The sequence below is a fragment of the Temnothorax longispinosus genome, chromosome 2 (genome assembly GCF_030848805.1).
Source record: "Temnothorax longispinosus isolate EJ_2023e chromosome 2, Tlon_JGU_v1, whole genome shotgun sequence".
NCBI lineage: Eukaryota > Metazoa > Arthropoda > Insecta > Hymenoptera > Formicidae > Temnothorax > Temnothorax longispinosus.
This window is the reverse complement of record NC_092359.1, coordinates 1,822,939-1,840,994: the sequence shown is the minus strand read 5'-3', so window position 1 is coordinate 1,840,994 and position 18,056 is coordinate 1,822,939. Positions and strand designations below refer to the sequence as shown.

The 18,056-nt window shown below is 42.0% G+C and overlaps 1 protein-coding gene across 3 annotated transcripts in view; it reads left to right on the top strand.

Annotated features, from left to right (window-relative positions):
* LOC139808805 (protein PALS1) overlaps positions 1 to 18,056 on the top strand; it is a 65,923-nt gene that overhangs the window by 9,805 nt on the left and 38,062 nt on the right. For 2 of the 3 annotated variants that reach the window (XM_071771220.1, XM_071771224.1), the window contains exons 4-8: positions 6,530 to 6,590; positions 7,509 to 7,590; positions 10,776 to 10,861; positions 11,393 to 11,546; positions 12,837 to 13,021. In XM_071771220.1, coding sequence (XP_071627321.1) covers positions 6,530 to 6,590; positions 7,509 to 7,590; positions 10,776 to 10,861; positions 11,393 to 11,546; positions 12,837 to 13,021 — 568 coding nt within the window. Of the gene's footprint in view, positions 1 to 5,514; positions 5,762 to 6,529; positions 6,591 to 7,508; positions 7,591 to 10,775; positions 10,862 to 11,392; positions 11,547 to 12,836; positions 13,022 to 18,056 lie in introns of those variants that run through there. The other variant, XM_071771221.1, reaches the window with a different exon arrangement.

Below are 18,056 nucleotides of genomic sequence, written 5' to 3'. Positions count from 1 at the left end.
CCTCCGTGATACGCGCTAAATTGTTTTCGTCCCAACCTGTTGAATTCTGATGGATTCGGACGCGCAGAGTACAGAAAAAAGGCTGCTAAATGCTGCAAAACTCTCTTTTTGTATACCAAAAAACCGAAATATACCGAATAATACCAAACAGATCGCCGCTGATCGGTAGGTATCGCATTTGTATCCCGAAATCCGCGCTCGGATACGAATCTCGGGTCTCTCTCGAGCACAGATTTGCACTAGGTTTTCCTTCGAATAATCTACATAATCACACACGAATGTAGGTAAGCCGAACATCGAATAGATTATCGAAAAGAGGATTTGAGATTTAGAAGAGGTGGAACATTAATTAATATCGTTGAATTCTGTAGAAATGAACATGTTACGATATACCCAGCGGAGAAATTTGTTTTGGACACTCGTGAAAACGCTGACTGCGCGATCTTTTTTTATTTCCGTCGTTGCTGTAACTCCTTAAGTGGGTCTTGCACCGGCATTCCGCAGCCCTCCGCGCAACGCAATGATGTAACGCGTTAAATAAGTGTCATGTGATCACTATAAGAGACGTTAATAATTATCCTACTTATTTCCTTTCGCGTTTGTCCATGATTACGTACCTACTAGATATTAGATATATGAAAATTAATTATAATCTCATTTTGAATGGAGCGACAGCAATTTCGAAAAGGAGATGTATTATTTTGTACATGCGCGCATCTCTTTTAAAATGAACTTTTTCTTTAAACTTAGTCCACCCGTCATTATTGTGACGCAACAGTCATCAGGCTGGATCGTATATATCATTGTAATTATTTAGATGTACCTACGGATTAGGGCATACCAACGCGATTAGGTCGCATACTCGATATATTGATCCGGCAACTATAATGCGTATAGTTTCTTGAGAATTTGATGAAGAGAGAGAGGGAGGGAGGGAGGGAGAGAAGGCGACAGTCGAATCAGCGCATGCTGAAATCATCATCTCGGATTCGATACATCTTGGAAAAACAGTTATCGCGCTCGTAAAAGTAAGCGGTCCGTTAGCGATTGTTTCTCTATTACCTTCAATAATCTTTGAGTGATGCCTTTCGTTCCGACAATTTACCAGCCGTTTCGCGTAATCCACCGTGGAGAACCCAAACAAATACTATTTCGTTTAATCGTCTTTTATTTAAATTTTATTGCGCCCGTTATATTTACGAATAGTTAAACGTTAAAACGGCAAAACTATATTAAAACGTGACCGTACATAGAAATGATTGTGAAGAAAAGAACGAGGAAAAAGGAGATGACTAATTCTTCTATATATATATATGCAAATTTGCAACGTACACAATTTTCCTAGAAATATTAGCAAAGGTGCTCACCGCTTGATTTATTTATTGTCTACAATATCTGTTAAAAGTGATTGCAGTAATTAGAGAAGCAATATATACACAGTGACTTCGCGTATTTTAAACGCAGACGTAATTAAAGTTGTCTGTCAGTTACTGTAGAATACATAAAAGCGGCATACATTTATTGCACTTTTAATTAAAATCACGTATTTAAAGAGAATTAAAAAATTTTAATTACATCGTGTCTAAATTAATATTTTTCGATCGTTATATGTAGAAAATTAATTGTGCTACATAAGTATTCGTAAGACAATCTGAATAAAAATTTCACGAAAATCTTAAAGATTCTTTTATATTACCGTAAGATCCTTACGGATGCTGCGTTTAGCCTGCATTAATAATTGAGTCTTCTGCAAAGTACCTTAAATCAGCTTATCAGAAATTTACAAATAGTTTGGTAGTAGATTTTGACGTACTGTGTACAGGGTCAAAATATTGTCTCATAGATCAAATGTCCAAACCTCGGTAGGCATGCTTCGCCGTAGCTTGACTCTGTGTACATATATGTATACTACATGCATCACTGTGTGGCCACAGCCTATACAGTTAGAAAACTGGTTTTCGCCTCTTCTTGCGTCAAGCCGTACTACTCATATGATCAAAATCATTCCGCGCATTGGTACAGTTGTTTCTTCTTGTATTATCTTCATACATAAATGGTATCTCGTATATGTACAATGTGTATAGAATAGATATATCGTCTCTCAGATATCGTTTCATAATTTATGAAAATTGTTAGAAGAAAAATGTTATTCCCATCATCACTTCAGAGACAATTATTTCTAGTCGATAAAGCACGATTTCTAATAATCACTCGCATGTGATAACGAGAAAAATTGAACTTTACGTTTACCTGTGCTCTATTTATTTATCTTGATAACGTCAAAGTGCGAAATACGAGATCAAGATACGAAATAGTAATTGGAGAAAGATGGAACGGATTTCTTTCTCTCTCTTTCTCTCTCTCTCTCACTCACTTTTCTTTTGTTGCGTATATTGCGTTTCAGGGCGCTAATTTTCACGCGATTGCTCGACAGGATAGAAAATACGATTACGGTTTTGAGCACGGTATTTTAGCACCGGGATCGACCGGGCTTTAATTATTCGCAAGTTAACCGCTGTCCAACTATCGAACTCGCGGTGCCTTTCGGGAGCGGTCTGGCTTAGGTACTCGGGTAAAGCCTACTTAGCGTAACATAGTTGATTGCCGTACTGTATACGCGTATACACACGACATATGCGCGAGCATCTAGTTGCCGTTCCGACGAAGTAGATCTCTCCGAGGATCACGCGAGGAGACTACTCCAGACACAACGTTGATATCACGGCAACGCATTGCTTGACCCGAATTTACCGCGTCACCAAATTTGCGAACGTAATGCCTCTTCATCTAGCCTTAGTCCCTATCTCCCGTTGCCTTCGGTCCGCATTCGCGCCTCCATTGTGCGCCGCATTTAACGCTAAATGCGATTTGATCCTGAATTCCGTTTGCCGTATTCATATACGAATGTCTTATTCATTGTAAACACGGAATGAGAATGAGGCGGCGATATATATGCCACGTTAAGCGGGGAATTACTGCTAACGAAGTATTTGCACATTCATCCCGCACACATATATCATAATTAACTTGTGTTAATAAATTAATAGTGATACCGTAATTTCTATTATAATTACGTAGTACAATATTAAATTACAGTCAAATCAAATGTGAAACTCTGAATCGCCAATAACTAACACAATAATGATTTTTTATTTGGTGGTGTGAGTTACAATTTACATGCCTTTTGATTATTAAATTTGTGATTTATAGATTTACACTTGAAAGGGATCAAAATCAATGGTCGAAACGCTCTAGATCACGTCGTGATAACTGTATTTAATATAGGTAGCCTGTCAAGTCGAATAAAAAATTATTATTAAATTATAATATAAATATATATTATATATAATAATAAAATAGATTATTATTAAATTATAGATACTTGTGATACTTTTATGTGGTTTATGTTCTACATATACATTATTACAGAAGCTATCTCAAGTTGCTTCTTTTTCTTTCGTTTTTACGGAATTATTTAAAAATTTTAATGACGAATTATCAACGAACATTATTGAAAAATTAAGATCGGTATACATATATCCAAATTAATTACTATCCATTTATATAAGTGATTATAGAGTTAAAATAATAACTTAATGCCAACATTTGGATTTTATTGATAATTCTCAGCGGTTTATTCCCGTCCCAGGATAAATTCGTCAAAGGCTGGCTTTTGTGCATCATGCTTATATGCTCGTGACATTCATACTTGTCACGGAATGTCAGAACCGTTTTGCGATAAAATAGGAAAAACGGGGTGTGTGCGCTTTCAGACGAAAACACACTTTCTCCGAATTGCCGTGCCATATCTGAATACGTTTTGGAGCTAAGCCAGAACATTTTGAAAAGGGAGCAGAGCGGGAACTGTTGCGAGAGTTTTCTTCGCCTGGCGCGCTTCTCCTGTCGTTCGGTAAAGCACAAAAGGCTTTAAGGCAATGAATGTATGCAGGTAGTGACACGGAAAGCTTCACCGAGACTTGATCTAGAGCGTTTCAAGTGATATGCAATTGCGGCGCACACTATGTCAGCTATTATACACGTTCGGAAGACAATGAACGAAGTACGAAGTGCATGGACTGTATGGTGCATGTGTATGCGTATACAATAACATGTATGCACCATAAGTAAATATCAAAAGCTGTCAAAGCGATTGGAAAATGCGAACGATTTTGCCGAGTGAATTTTACGAGAGAAACTCAATTGTGTTAATTGGCTCAATCGAAAGAGAAAATAATAATTATCTTTCGTAACGCAGAAACGATAATCACTCTAATGATATTTGAGGAATGAATTTATTCGTTTTATCAACATTTATTTTATTTTTTTTTAAACGCGAAAAATCGCGAAATGGAGGTTGAATTCTCGCTCGTGAAAACTTCCAATAGCCCGGGAATAGAATGTGTCTTGAGGTCTCTTCAGAAACGAAAACCGCCAGACGTACATTTAATCAGTTACTTGGTTCGCACTAAAGCGGATTGCGCGAGAAAACCAGGTCGGGGGATCACATCAAGTGATAACAAAAAGAATGGCACGATCCCCGGGAAGGTCTACACGTATTTCAGGAATTTAAGAACGCCCTGACACACACTATATCGATCTTGGCGTTTGTTCTTTCAATCTCCGCGGGAATGTCGGGGCGACGGGGATTTTCGCAAATTCCTTAAACATTCTGTCTTTATATCCCTCTGCCGTGCTATATAAGTGCGTTGAACTGGCGCTCTCTGTCAATTTTTATCGTCCGTGTGCCAGCGTGTAAGTTCCAAATATAAACTCCTTCGTGAATGCGCCCGTGCTATCCATTCTCAGTCGCCGGCTGCGGCGGAGAGTTTATTTTCTAGTTTCGTGACACGTGTGCACGCGCGAATACCGTCCTCTTTCAGGGAGGCTTTCGGAAGTCGCCGCGCGAGCTTTTCATTCACCAGTGTTTCAAACGGTGCCCGATATCAGTTTCCGAATATCGTTAACGAGTTGGCCAATCAATTGCAGCCAGTGTAAACGATGAATCGACTAGATTGCTAATTACGACTTTTCGGAATGCCGTTGCATTATTAAATGGGAATGCAGTATTGTGGCTCGTTTCTTTGTTGCTCGTTATTAATAAAGAAGTAGAACAATATTGCGAAACAAAAATTTAATGGTCCACCTACATTACAGATAAAGTTACAAAAACGAAATTTCGCGCTCGCCGTATAATGGCGAGTAAATTACGGCTTTTGAAATATTATATTAGACACGTGAGAGACACCATTTGCATTAAGAGATAAACACCTCTCGAGTTGTTTTACCTCCCATCTTTCAATCTTTCGTAGGATGTGTATATTTATGATAGGACTATGTACGCTTTTATAAATAGAACGTAATTAAAAATAGATTTAAATCAATGCGGTTCAATGCCAATTAAAAAGATGAGCGTAGCTCGCTAAAAGTGTGCAGGGAACACAAAATTCTTTGCTCGTGAACGTAAAAAGCTCGCGCTTCTTTCGTAAAAGGCTCGCTGCAAAAATTCTTTGTTCGATACAAAGTACGAGCATGTCGAAATTTTTTCGCGAGCTACTCTTTTGCGGTTGCTCGTCGCGTTCGGGTCACGATAGCCGATCGATCGTCGTCGACGAATCGATCGTCGACGATCCTCCGCCGAAATTCGCGGAGCCCTTGAATCACGTGGCGGCGCCTGAGGGTGTAGCGAGGCATTTTGATCTGTCCACTATAAAATTCATCGACGACGAGGAAGCCGACGAAGATGCGGCCTGCACTAAGAACGGTAGCCGGCGATCGATCAGATTTTTCTTTTTTTATAGAAAAGTGGGTTGATACGCGGATAGGTCCGTAGTTATTCCCCGCTAAGGGACGATATAAATAAACCGATGGGCAAAAAGTTACGAGGACAATGTGGACTTTGTGCGCGCGTGCACAAAGTTTTTCGCCGCGCAAAATGCGGCGAATTCGTTCGCCGGCCGCGTGTCGCGTTAAAGCCCGGTCCACATAATTCGCAGTTCACGAAACGTCAAGATACACGCACAGTCTACGTGTCAATATAACATCTATACACAGAGAGGTTGGATTGACACGTAGACCGTACGTGTGTCTTGCGTTTCGCAAACTACGTATTATGTAGACCCCGGCTTAAGAGATGTTTCGTTGTGTTTCGAAAGGAATGACGGTCAGGTTACCCGAGGACGGGGAATAAAAATGCTGCTAACGTGGTCTCTCCTCTTCCGCAGAATTAAAAGGAAAAACAAAGGAAAAAAAGCATCGCCCGGGCGAGAGGAAGAGAGAGAGAGAGAGAGATATTAAATTAATGGAAACACACGGTGGCTTCTTGCGCGGAGTAAATGAGAAACGAAGGGAATTTGTCAGGCTCACCGCGGGGAAAGAGAGACGCGGGGAGAAATGCGCTTCACCTATTTCCGCTCTCCGTTACACGGCCGCCGCTATATTTGACTATAGCCGCGGCCCGGTAATGGCTCCTTTGACGCGTGTTAAATGCGCGATAAATTTGCCTAATTAATTCTTCGTGAATTCCCGACAGAAGAGCTGGACGGGCCGAAAGCTGGGCGGATACGAGACGCCTGGATTATCGCCGTCGAAAGGTGAGATAAACTTTTGAACGAACACTCGGTGAAGTAAGGGAGACGGCGCGGCGGGTGCCACTACCTCGAGAGTGCAACGTTATAGCGTATACGTTGTCTCTACGTGACACAATGTACACACGCACGCGAGACGAGATCTAGTGCCCCGCTTCCAGTAAATACATCCCTGTCGGGGCGGAATCGTGTATCGATTAAACGTCACATAAAAGGCTGCGGTGTCCAGCGGGCGAACGTGTTTTTGATTGAACGCGAGAATGCGTCATCTAAATGTCACGGGAATCGCTCGAAAGCAGCGCGCGTTCCCCCGACCGAGCCGATAATGACAGCTCGTGACGAGGGGCCGTAAAAATCAGGGAGTTCGCTTCCCCCGATATCTCTCTTCTCTTTTATTATTCTTCGTGATATCGATCCGATCGGCGTTACTTCTCGCGGACGCGACGATACTAACATTAGCAACGATGTTAATAATATGACATTAATTTTCTTAATTCATATCTATCCGTCACTTATTCTATTATCTTTTTTCCTCGTATGGAAAATCTGTTCGTATATTTATCTCGATCACGGGAAGACCGGACCGGTTCGATTTGCACGACTCATCTGAGAAAATTGCGTTCATTAAATCGCTTCTGATTGCCTGATTACTTGCCGTTAAAGTACATTTAATGAGAACGGATAATCGTTGCCGTCGCGAATTAGATTTCACAAAAGATTTCAGCAATGGCAATTCGCAAAACGCAGTCGTGTAGCGCGCGTTGCCGCAAGAAAGGAGGAGAAGCGACGAACGGAAACACAAGACTTTCGTGCGCGATAAGGCACATTGGCTCCCGTGACTCACACTCCGGTATCGCGTTCGACTTCCCAAGGATAAGCGGCGACAAGCTTTTCAAGGCGGGCTCTTCTTTTCTCTGTTCGCAGGAGCGCGAGGGAGAGGCTGCAGAAATATACGGCACTTAAGAAGATCCAGCCGCGCGACATCCAGGCCATTTTACATCAGCGGGTACGTAAGAACGAAACACGTAATTAGCCGGAATTGCCTGTTAATATCGTGTCCGAAAAGGATTCGATGGCCCCGCCGAGATACGATCTCCAACGTACACCTCTCACCGCGCCGAATGAGAGAAGTCACCTTTTTTACACGTCACTTTTTTTTGCACCAGAGCCGGTTTTAAATCCACCGTCGTGTCCAATTTTTCGTGGTTCTCGGGGTTTTTTAAATCGATTGTTACATACGCTCTCTCTCTGTGGAAGAAAAATAAACGAGATGTTCGCAGTAGTTTGTTCCGGCCCGGCGGTTTTAGATCGCGTTCGATTTTCTCTCATTTTTAGAAATCCCGTATTAATATTGAAAAAAATAATGTTTAACGCGCTTAAAAATTTCTCGGGCTTAAAATATTTAGCGCGCGATGCCTCGTTACGGGCCTTGCCTTAAAATCAATTCGCGCCCGTGACCTTAATTCGCTGTTGACAGAACCGATGCAATCCTGAGTACAATCTGACAATCGGCGCGCGAGTAACAATAGGAGATACGCGTGTTAAAAAGACATCGCGCGTTTCTCGCGCGTCCGTCTTCCGGCCGCGGCGATTCTTATCGTTCGCTGTGCGCGCGGAGCCGCGGACGGCCATCCGCGTGCGTGCTCCGCGTATGGGAGGACGCGCGGCGTGGCGTGCAAATGAATCGATCGGCCGCGAGCGAGCGAGCGCGCGCGGAGTCGTCACGGAGGCTGCTTATGAAATGTGGAATGCCAAGTAAATGAGCGCGGAGTGAGAGGCGGACGGCGATTATGCGCGGCCTTGTTTACGAGAGTGTGCAGAACAGGAGTGCGCGTTTTTCTCGCGTTGCATCGCGAGTCGCTCGCTCGCTCGCGCCTTCGCGCGAGCGTCCAAAATCCTCGGCCTCGGCGCTTCGATTACGCAATAACGGGTTTCAGCGATCGCCATCGACGCCCCCGCGATTTCAGCCGGGGGCGTCGCGTCGTCATTGTCGCGGAGAGAAACGCGAAGAGAGTAATATGCGTCGGGGAAAAAGAGGACGGAATTCCCCGCCCCGAGAGCGCGTTGCGCTGCGACGACGCGCTCGTCCGCGAGAGCAAAGCTGATGCTCGAGAGTATCGATATACCCGACGGTCTCGCTGAGTTAGTAACCGAGCGACAAATATTGGCGCCATCCGACACTTCACTCGAGAGTATCGTACTTTTCAGCAGAGAAACCGATGTAATCCCGTCGAGCTCGGACTTCGATATTACATCGACGTGTGAAAATTCCTTCACGTTTGTGTGTCCGACAGACGTTTTTTTTTCCTATCTTGACATTCTCATAAATATTATTGCGAGTAAGCGTAAGATCATGTCTATAAATAGTTGAAGTTAAACAGTCAAAGAGATTGAATTAATTCTCCGTCGCTTCATCAATGCGCATGTTTGATAGATTTTTTTTTCCTTAGTTACAAGAGAAAGGCTCATGCCTTTTGCGCCTGAAACGGATTTCCTCTCCGAGAGCGATTAATGATGCCATTTCTGCCTCGAGTTATAATTCACATCCAAATACATTTCTGCAGTCGAATATGAGTTCGCGAAAATTGGTTTTACTCACTCTCGCATTCAAGCTCGCTTCGATCGAAAATTATTGGTGAAAGTTCGACTTCCACTATAACGTTTATGGGAATGGTTCGTGGAAATAACAAATAACTTTCGTGATATTGTATTACGATGTTACATATCTTTCGATTGCAATTGTATAATATTTCTTTCCTTCTTCATCGCAAAGTACTTATCGAATTAGCAAAACCATTTGCCAACCGGTTCGCGTCCGAGAAAAGTTCTCCGCGCATTGTTCGTTATTAATCGCGTGCCGACCGAGATATTTTAAGGTCGTATGCGGGATCGCGATACGGCATGCGGGTTTTAAAATCTCGCGTAAACAGGCACGACGCATCGGGTTCTCGCGTATCGCGCGAAACACATCTTGGAACGGAAACCGCGCGAGGATGTCGTAACATCACGACCGTTAACGAGTTTTCTCGATATTGCTCGTATCACTCCTAGCACGGTTAGCCACTTATTGCTATCAACAACCCGGCATATTACTCTCTCCCCTCTTTCTCTCTGTCTTTTTTTTATGTCAGTAATTAGGATAAATGGAAGGCGCAGGACCGAGGGACCTCCGGTTAATTCGTGCGATATAGTAGTGCCATTTGGGAAATTGTCTGACCATTTTGCGGCGTGAATTTTTCCAAGACAGTGGTGTTGGAATACTGCAATGTCGGACGTTTACGCGTAATTTACGTCTGTGGATAACGTATACATGGCACTTTAGAATTATGACTTCGAGATTTTTTACTGTTATAAAAGAGCTAACATTTCAGTTATATAATAATATTGTATATGTAACCGGTAATAATATTTTTAATTGACTGAAGAAAAGAGTAAACTTTAGTTGTTTACATTAAATTTTTTAAAAATTATTTTATTTTCAAAAATATTGTCAGCAAAATGAAACATTTGACATTGCTATCACTATATATATATTTGAGGAAAGGATATATTTTAAAAAGAGTTTTCAGCATTTTTTTCGTGATGATATTATCGTGGTCGTTATCTACACGCCGTTAGGCATTAATAATCAGTTTTGAATTTAACTTATGTAATGTGTTGTAAAATGCATGTCGACGAATTTATTTTTATCAGATTTTATACTTACGAGGAATTGTTTTATTAGAGAATTAAGTTCTTTTTAAAATCAATGTATATAGCGGCACGGGCAAGTTGCGGATTTACACGTCACGCGTTATAGAGATAGAGATAAATACGGGGATTGTATTCTGCCCAGAAATGCGGAAGCACGTGCGACAAAAATGAAGTGAAACTGTGCGATCAGCCATTTTTCATAAAGCTAAATTGAATACTACGCCGTGATATACCATCGCGTGATTGCGATAACCTTCCATTCGATCAAATTTTCAATCATCGCAACCAAATAAAAGAAAAATTGTAATTACGGTAGAATTTATTGTTTATCGCGGGTGTGTAGCCTTTCTGCAATATTTGCATGCGTCGTGTGGTGTAATATTACTGGAATAAACTGGTGTTACTGCGATATTAGCGGTTGCTAATTCCTATATTAATTCCATCGGGAATAAAATCTAGCGAGAATCACGTATTATTTCGGACTACTTCTTGTTCCAGATAAACGACGCGGTAGCGTCCACAAGCGAGGACTCGACTTCGAAAGACGTATCGAATGGCCAAATTACGGTTACTTTGGCGGACAAGTAAGTCTTTCCTTCTTTTATATCGAGACAAGTTTGTTGTGCCTTGCGACGATGCGAGGCGTCGTGGATAAAACTCAACTTCTTGTAAAATTTTCGCTGTTAAATTTACGGTTAATGACAGATTTCTCGGGGTCCAGGTACCTCGGAGTCGATTAAAAATAATTTGTGTCGTAGATAGGGCCAGAGCGATGTCGCTTCGCAGGCGCAATACTTGTAATTAGTTTCTGAAGGATTAATATCCCCTGGGATGTTCCTGTCAAAGCATAATAAACCAACGTCTGTGTTGTAACCGGGAAAATGTATGCAGTGCCTATAGGAGGCATCGCTGCAGACCGGATGTGACAAATTGCGATTGTCGTGATTGATATCCTTTCACAATGCCGGCGCGTTCGCGCGGCCCATTTTTGTTTTGTACAATAGGGAAAGTCGGAGAGCACATTTTCTACTATATAGTTATTACTTATCGGTGGCTGATTGATTAATTTTATCGTCACGTTTTAATTAATCCCGACCCTGTCTCAATTGTTTCAGGGAATTGGGGACGAATGCTTTCTCCACCAAACTTAGCAACGGTACGATTCCAAAGGGATTAGGAAAAGAGGCGGACATCCGAGTGGAAGACACCTCGCAGGAGCGGAAGGACGCTTTGGAAAAGCAACAAAGCTGCGAAGAGGCGAACCTCTTGGTAACGTAAACTTACAATTCACTTTAGAAGCGTAGAAATACAAGAAAAAAAATTGCATTTGAATAATTTGTTTTTAAAAGGTTGCAATATACATGTAAACAAATTTTAAGTCTAATTAGTGGCGAAAATGATTATTTATATAAAGAGATGAATTAAAGATATGTCAATAGGAAATGTGCCAATATACGGTCGGGTTGAATCTTTTGTGCCTAATAATAAAGAGATGTTAATTTAAATATAAAGCAGCACCTGCGTACAACAGTAAATTATTAAATACAATTAAATGTTTACGTTGTATTTTGAAATATAAATCTAATTGGGAAAATCCGCGATATAATGCACATACGTTACATAATGATCAGTACAAATATATATATATATATATATATGTATGTATATATAGTTATATTAGAATTGTAGATTTTTCCCCTTCATATATTTTTCAACACGTTATGTCGGCACTAATCGCTCGTCGCTTGCATAAGCAACATCCGTTGGTTTCCTTAAGTAATTATTAAACAGTTTCCGGAATAGTAAATCACCATCGGTAGTTTATCACGCTTAATTGCCAACATTAGGCACGTTAATGGTAGTCTTCACGAGGCTCGCGGGCTATTGTTATTTATTGTTCTGTAGAACATTTCGCTGAATTAACCGCGCCGGGCAACAATCACGGTACTTTTCTTTATTACAAATATTTTCTCACATGTTTATAGGCTTAAATGAGAATTACTCCAAATTTATTATTGAACAATTTGGATATGTTTCAACGCATCAATAAATCTGTCAGATTTACGTGTTCTATTAACCGGATATACATATTATTAAATTCGTAGTGTCAAATTGTACTCAATTTGAGTCATTTTTAATTATTCCTTTAAATCGCCACTGCTCCTACTCAATATGTCGTTGTTAAAAAAAAGAAACTAAAACAATATTAATTTAACTAAATTAATAGAGTTAAAATAATACTGTTTCGTGTTAAAATCATACATTTCACCACACATGATGGTCAAAATAACAAAATGTTATTTACCTTTATTAATTTAAATTTTATTCTTTAATATTTAACAGTGCACAGATTAAATCGTATTGTTTTGCTTCGATTTAATTTCGGAAAAGCAGCAAAATTGTTATCGGTTGCAAAGATATCGAAAGTTAACGAAATGGCCGAGCAATTTTAAGGAGAAATCCGCCGCACAAACTGATCGAGGAGCCCGTAAAAAAAAGTACGGTAAACTCGGGTGTCAATTCATGAAGACGTAAACTCGCGTATGTTTGTTCCGACAGCTACCGGTGCAGAGCGGAAGAATCGGGGAACGACGCTCGAGCAGCCCTTTCCAAAATGGTCGGACGGAAGTGCTGATTGGCGAACCGGAGGGCGGCCCGAGGTCGCCGCGAGGATCGACGTCTTCGGCGGTGAACGACGGCAATTTCCTGAATCCGCTAGACGAGCGAGACGAACCAATTTGCAGGTAAGTACATTGGACTTGTGTAAGCACGTGGGGGAGGGGCGAACTTTTACGCCCTCCGGTCTCCCGCAGGTCACCGGATCGGCTCCTCGCCGTTGTAACCCACCGCTTCTTTATGTCCCCGTCGAGTCCTTCCGCGAGTAACGTTTGTATGCGGCGTTACCCAGCGGTTAACCCACTAAACGATAGTCATCCCGCTCGCCTTTATAGCCCGATATAAAAGTTTTTATCGGCCGCTCTCGGGACTCGCAACCGTTCGTTAATTATTATCGTTTACTTATATTCGACCGAGTAATTGATCATCGATTCAATAAGATGATTGAGCGACCTCAACGAGACTCGGGGTAAATCGAAACGAGGTATGATTTAGTACGGGCGAGTCGTACTTTTCAGTAGTTATCTCGAGTAATCGTATTTCTAATCGGGGTTCATGAATTTAACGTTATCCCTAAGGCGCGTCTCCTCGAGAGACGAGTGTCTAATAAAGAGAGTGGTCCAATGGATTACTCGCATCATATTGGATCACTCATGGATCCCCGCGTTCTCTGCTTTACCGCGATAGGGAAGCATAAATTCAGCCGAGGCCCGCTGGATGTCGCCATCAACGTACTTAGTGCAGTCTTTTAAAAACTCAGAGGGATGACTGATCCGCACACTCATTTGGACTTGGCGAACCCAAGCTCGATACACTCACATTCGTATACATAATATACATTTACATATACACGTTTTTATGAACGATAGCGTAACAAATATTTGTGGAAGCAAGATGCAACCTCATTTAGGAATAATAAAAAGAACGAGCCTTACATATATGTGCAAATAGAGCAAGACAACGAAAACTAAAACTCATTTTTTTAGTTATATCCATGAATTAAAGACCTTTAAGACCGGTTAGAAAGAGTTACGAGTTGGGAAACGTGAGGAAAAAAGGAAGAAAGTACCATGACACAGTTCCATGCGTCGGATCTTTTTTTTTCCTTTTCATTTTGCAATGCAATATTTCTCGGCGCTGCATCTAATGCAGCCCGAGTTCTTGTCAGTTGTCGCATTAGCATAACGACATTGTTAAACGTTATTACGTAAAATTATTACGAAATACATACGATACGAACTCTCGCGTTACTCACGTTATTGAATTTTTCTTAAACGCAACTCGTTTCACACCTACAGAAAATTTTCCGAAATCTCCGACTTTAATTTCAATGACGATTTTAAACTTACTCCGGAATGAAACTAGTGCGTCCTACATTCTACGTTAGGAGAGGATCTTTGAAGCGAGTTCATTTTACACATCGTGACCCGCGCTCGTAACAACTTTCAATTCCGATTACGGATCAGGATGTTTAATTCAACGCAAAAATGCGAACGATTATCCAATCTGCGATCGAGTACGAGTGGGCTAATCTGGAAATGCGCCCTGGAGGAGCGCGACGAGGTCCGCGATCAAAGTGGAATCGATTCCGCGGAGAGAGAGAGTCGCATCTCCAATCGGTCGGTAGATCAAATATGCTCCTCTCTCTCTCTCTCTCTCTCTCTCTCTCTCTCTCTCTCTCTCTCTCTCTCTCTTTCTCTCTCTTTCTTTCTCTTTCTCTCTCTCTCTCTCTCTCTCTCTCTCTCTCTCTTTCTCTGTCTCTTTCTCTATCTCTACCTCTCGCGGATGGAGATGGTCCGCTGGAATCTGCGGCGCGACTCGAGCACCGCTTCGAAGTGCAGTGCAGGGCTCACTCGACGGAGTCACTTCGCCGGTATTTCACGCTCGCGACACACCCACCTGAGCCGGTGTGAGTGCAGCCTAAACAATGCGTTTTCCAGCTCCTCGGTATGCAGCTCCTCGACAGAACCGCCTGCTGATCCCTCTTTCTCTCTTCTTTTCTTTCTTCGCCTGAATTTCGCCTTCTCTTCCTCTTTCCTTCTTCCCTTTCTCTCTCATTTTCTCTCCTTTTTCTCTCTTCTCTCCGCGCATTCTAACGTGACACGAAAGGGATACATGGCATAAGGACTCGCGTGGGAAGGAGAGGGATTTCTTCAAGTGCGACGGCTCGGCACGAGTAGCTGGTACACTCTCGGTGCTCATACTCCGTATATGAGCTTCTTCAATTTTGCACCGAACGAAGAAATTCCGTTCTATCCGTATATATTCATGCAATTTTCAGTTCCACGATTAACGCATCCTTTTTGTATGAAAAGAGTGTATTATTTCGCGCTCGATATTTCTGCAGGAATCATTTTGCTAACAGCGATAAGAGTTCGTGTTTGCATTCATCTTTTTGTTTTTCTTCTTCTTCTTCTTCTTCTTCTTTAGACTTCTCTGGGATGCGGGCTCTCTCGAAATGCAATCTTTTGCAAATTGCCGCGCGACCGGTTCTCGTTGTTTCGCGTTCTCTCGCGGCGACCCGCATTGTCCGCTTTTAATTCTCTAATTTAATAAACTGAATCGCGTCGACGAAGCTTGTCCAGGCGGTTAATACTTTGTGACACAGTCCGCGTCGTGTAGCGCACGACGCAGCGGGTGGGAGGTAGACATTAATTAACACCGCAGATTATTAACGGTGTGAGGAAAGTTTAATGGCGTCATAACGAGACGCGTCGCGGCGACGGAGCCAAACGTCCAAAACGAGCGGAACATCGTCAATTTATTCACGAGCTTGCGCCCAGGTGCATCATGCCGCTCAGGTGCGAATGAATGCGCCCTATTGACACGGGGTATACTTTTAACGAAAGGCCGTCCCCAGTGAATGGTCCGAAAATGAACGCGTGAAACGTCCGCCAGTCTCCGTAAGCTAGCCCGCGATCCTTTGAAAAGAATCTGCCATCGCTCTTCTTTGGAACGTTGAAATCGCGATCGGTCGCGAAAACCTCCCCCTTTCCCTCCCCCGCGGGGCCCCGAATGTCCCAGTTTTCCGCTTCAAAGCAGGATGCATCTCATGCGTGACACGTCCTAAAAGCGTCATAAAATGCTTTATTGCGGCTAACGCATTTTTTGGCACGCGTACAGAATTCCATTTGCGGAAGCCGGTTTTTGCATTAGTATATACAACTGCAACGATTCAAATGCAATCCTCGCGCTTTTTCCGCCGAAGCCTTTTTTGACCGCGCGATCGATATCCCTCAAAATGTTTGGTGACACTTCTGACAAGATATTATTGTTTGTTTAACGCTGTTTGTTCAATGATATAACAAAAAAATGGAAAAACGTCAGAAATATATAAAAGAACTCTTACGGCGCTCATTGAATCTTCGTAAAGAGTAAGCTCTGATCAAATTAATCGAAACTATTACGTTTCCAACTTTTAAAAGGCCGGTTTTCGAGAGGCGCATCAAATTCACCGATCAAATAACTTTTTTAGCGACAAGTACCGTACGCTCAGTCTCGCGCTTCGTAATTTTATGCCCGTTATCCAAGTCTCCGATATCGATTCGCTCCTTCGTAATCGATATCGTCCGTGCCCGGCAACTGCGTTTACGTTTATGCGCGTCCGGTTGGAACGGTGACATTTTTTCACGTCGTAACAACATTTGCATTGAACAGCTCACAATCAAATACCGATTGCCTTAAAAAGAACGAATTGCGATCTGATGTAAAGTCATCTTCGTCGATGTATTGGGTTAAATCAGAATATCGTGCAGAACCTATAATTTTATTTATATTCCAATTTTCGAAATAGGTATAGAAAATATTCTAACAATAAGAATATCTTGCAGATATTTTAATTCATTTGATTTTGGCGAAAATTTTGTATAGTATTTCAGTAACTCAATTACAGTCCCGTAACTTCTGATTAATTTGTAAATATCGATTGCGTGAAGTTTTGAAAATAAAATCCGTCAGCTTCAAATCTATCATTTGCCGCATTAATTAAAAAAAAAATGTTCAGCCGGAAGCATTATATATACAAGTCCGATCTCTGACACAGAAAATTTCGACGAACGGCGTATGTCCGCGATTATTTTTCCTGGTCGCAATAAAGGCAGATGACAATTTGTGCGCGTATATACGTGCGGGACGCGTGAGCGATTTGCACGACGACGCGCGACGACGTAGAGCCGGAGAAAGAGACGAGCAAATTCGAAGCGCATTCCCGTGATTGAACGTGTTCCTGTTGTCGGTGCACAACTTCGCGGCTACAGTCCATCTCGTTACAGCGCGGCGCGTTCTCTAATACGATATCGCGGCCCGCTGTGTGTGACACAGCCACGGAATACCGATTGCTCACTCTCCCATGGCGTTTCCTGTTCCGACCACGTATATCCCGCTTTCAAAATAATAATAAAAAAAGAGAAGAGAAATACGTATATATACATGCGCGCGGAAGGAGGAAGAGGATAGCGATGCGCGCGGACGGACGAGCTGTCGCTCGGGAAGGTGGAACAGAGCGAGAGAGGAGAGGATCGACCGGAAGAGAGGAGAGTAGGGAGGAGGATATAGGTGGTGCAATGTGGATGACGAGGATCGGCGACGTTGTATATATGTACCGACGACACGCCTGCTGCCCATTGTTCACGTCTAACGCATTATGCGCATCATTCATGGCCTTTTACGCCAAGCCTCGCGTCAAGTTCATGCTAATTCTCGTGGGCTAATCTGGAGTCAGACGGATGCCACACGAAGACAGATTTGGGAAGACTGAGCTCTCGATCTCATACAGAGGATCTCAAATCCCTGCCAAAATATATTGTAGAAGTAGATTTTTCAAGAGTTTTTTTTATTTTAGCAAAACACAGCAATAGACTCTTTTGGTTGTCACGAAGTGACGTATTTTTTCGAATAATAGATAGTGAGCTTCAATCGATTTGAATTTAATTGGATTTTCTTTAACAGAATCTCAATCTTATATTTAATTACTAAGATTTAATTACTAATTTAATCAAATATCGAACACACACACACAATCGCGATATTCTTCTTAATAAAATACCTGAAGTGAGATAAAATTAGCAGATAATTAAATTTCAATGTTTTTAGAATTTTTTTTATAATTAAATTTCTCTAGATTCTCTATGGAAACAATATTCGCTCATGATGTTACTTTTATTT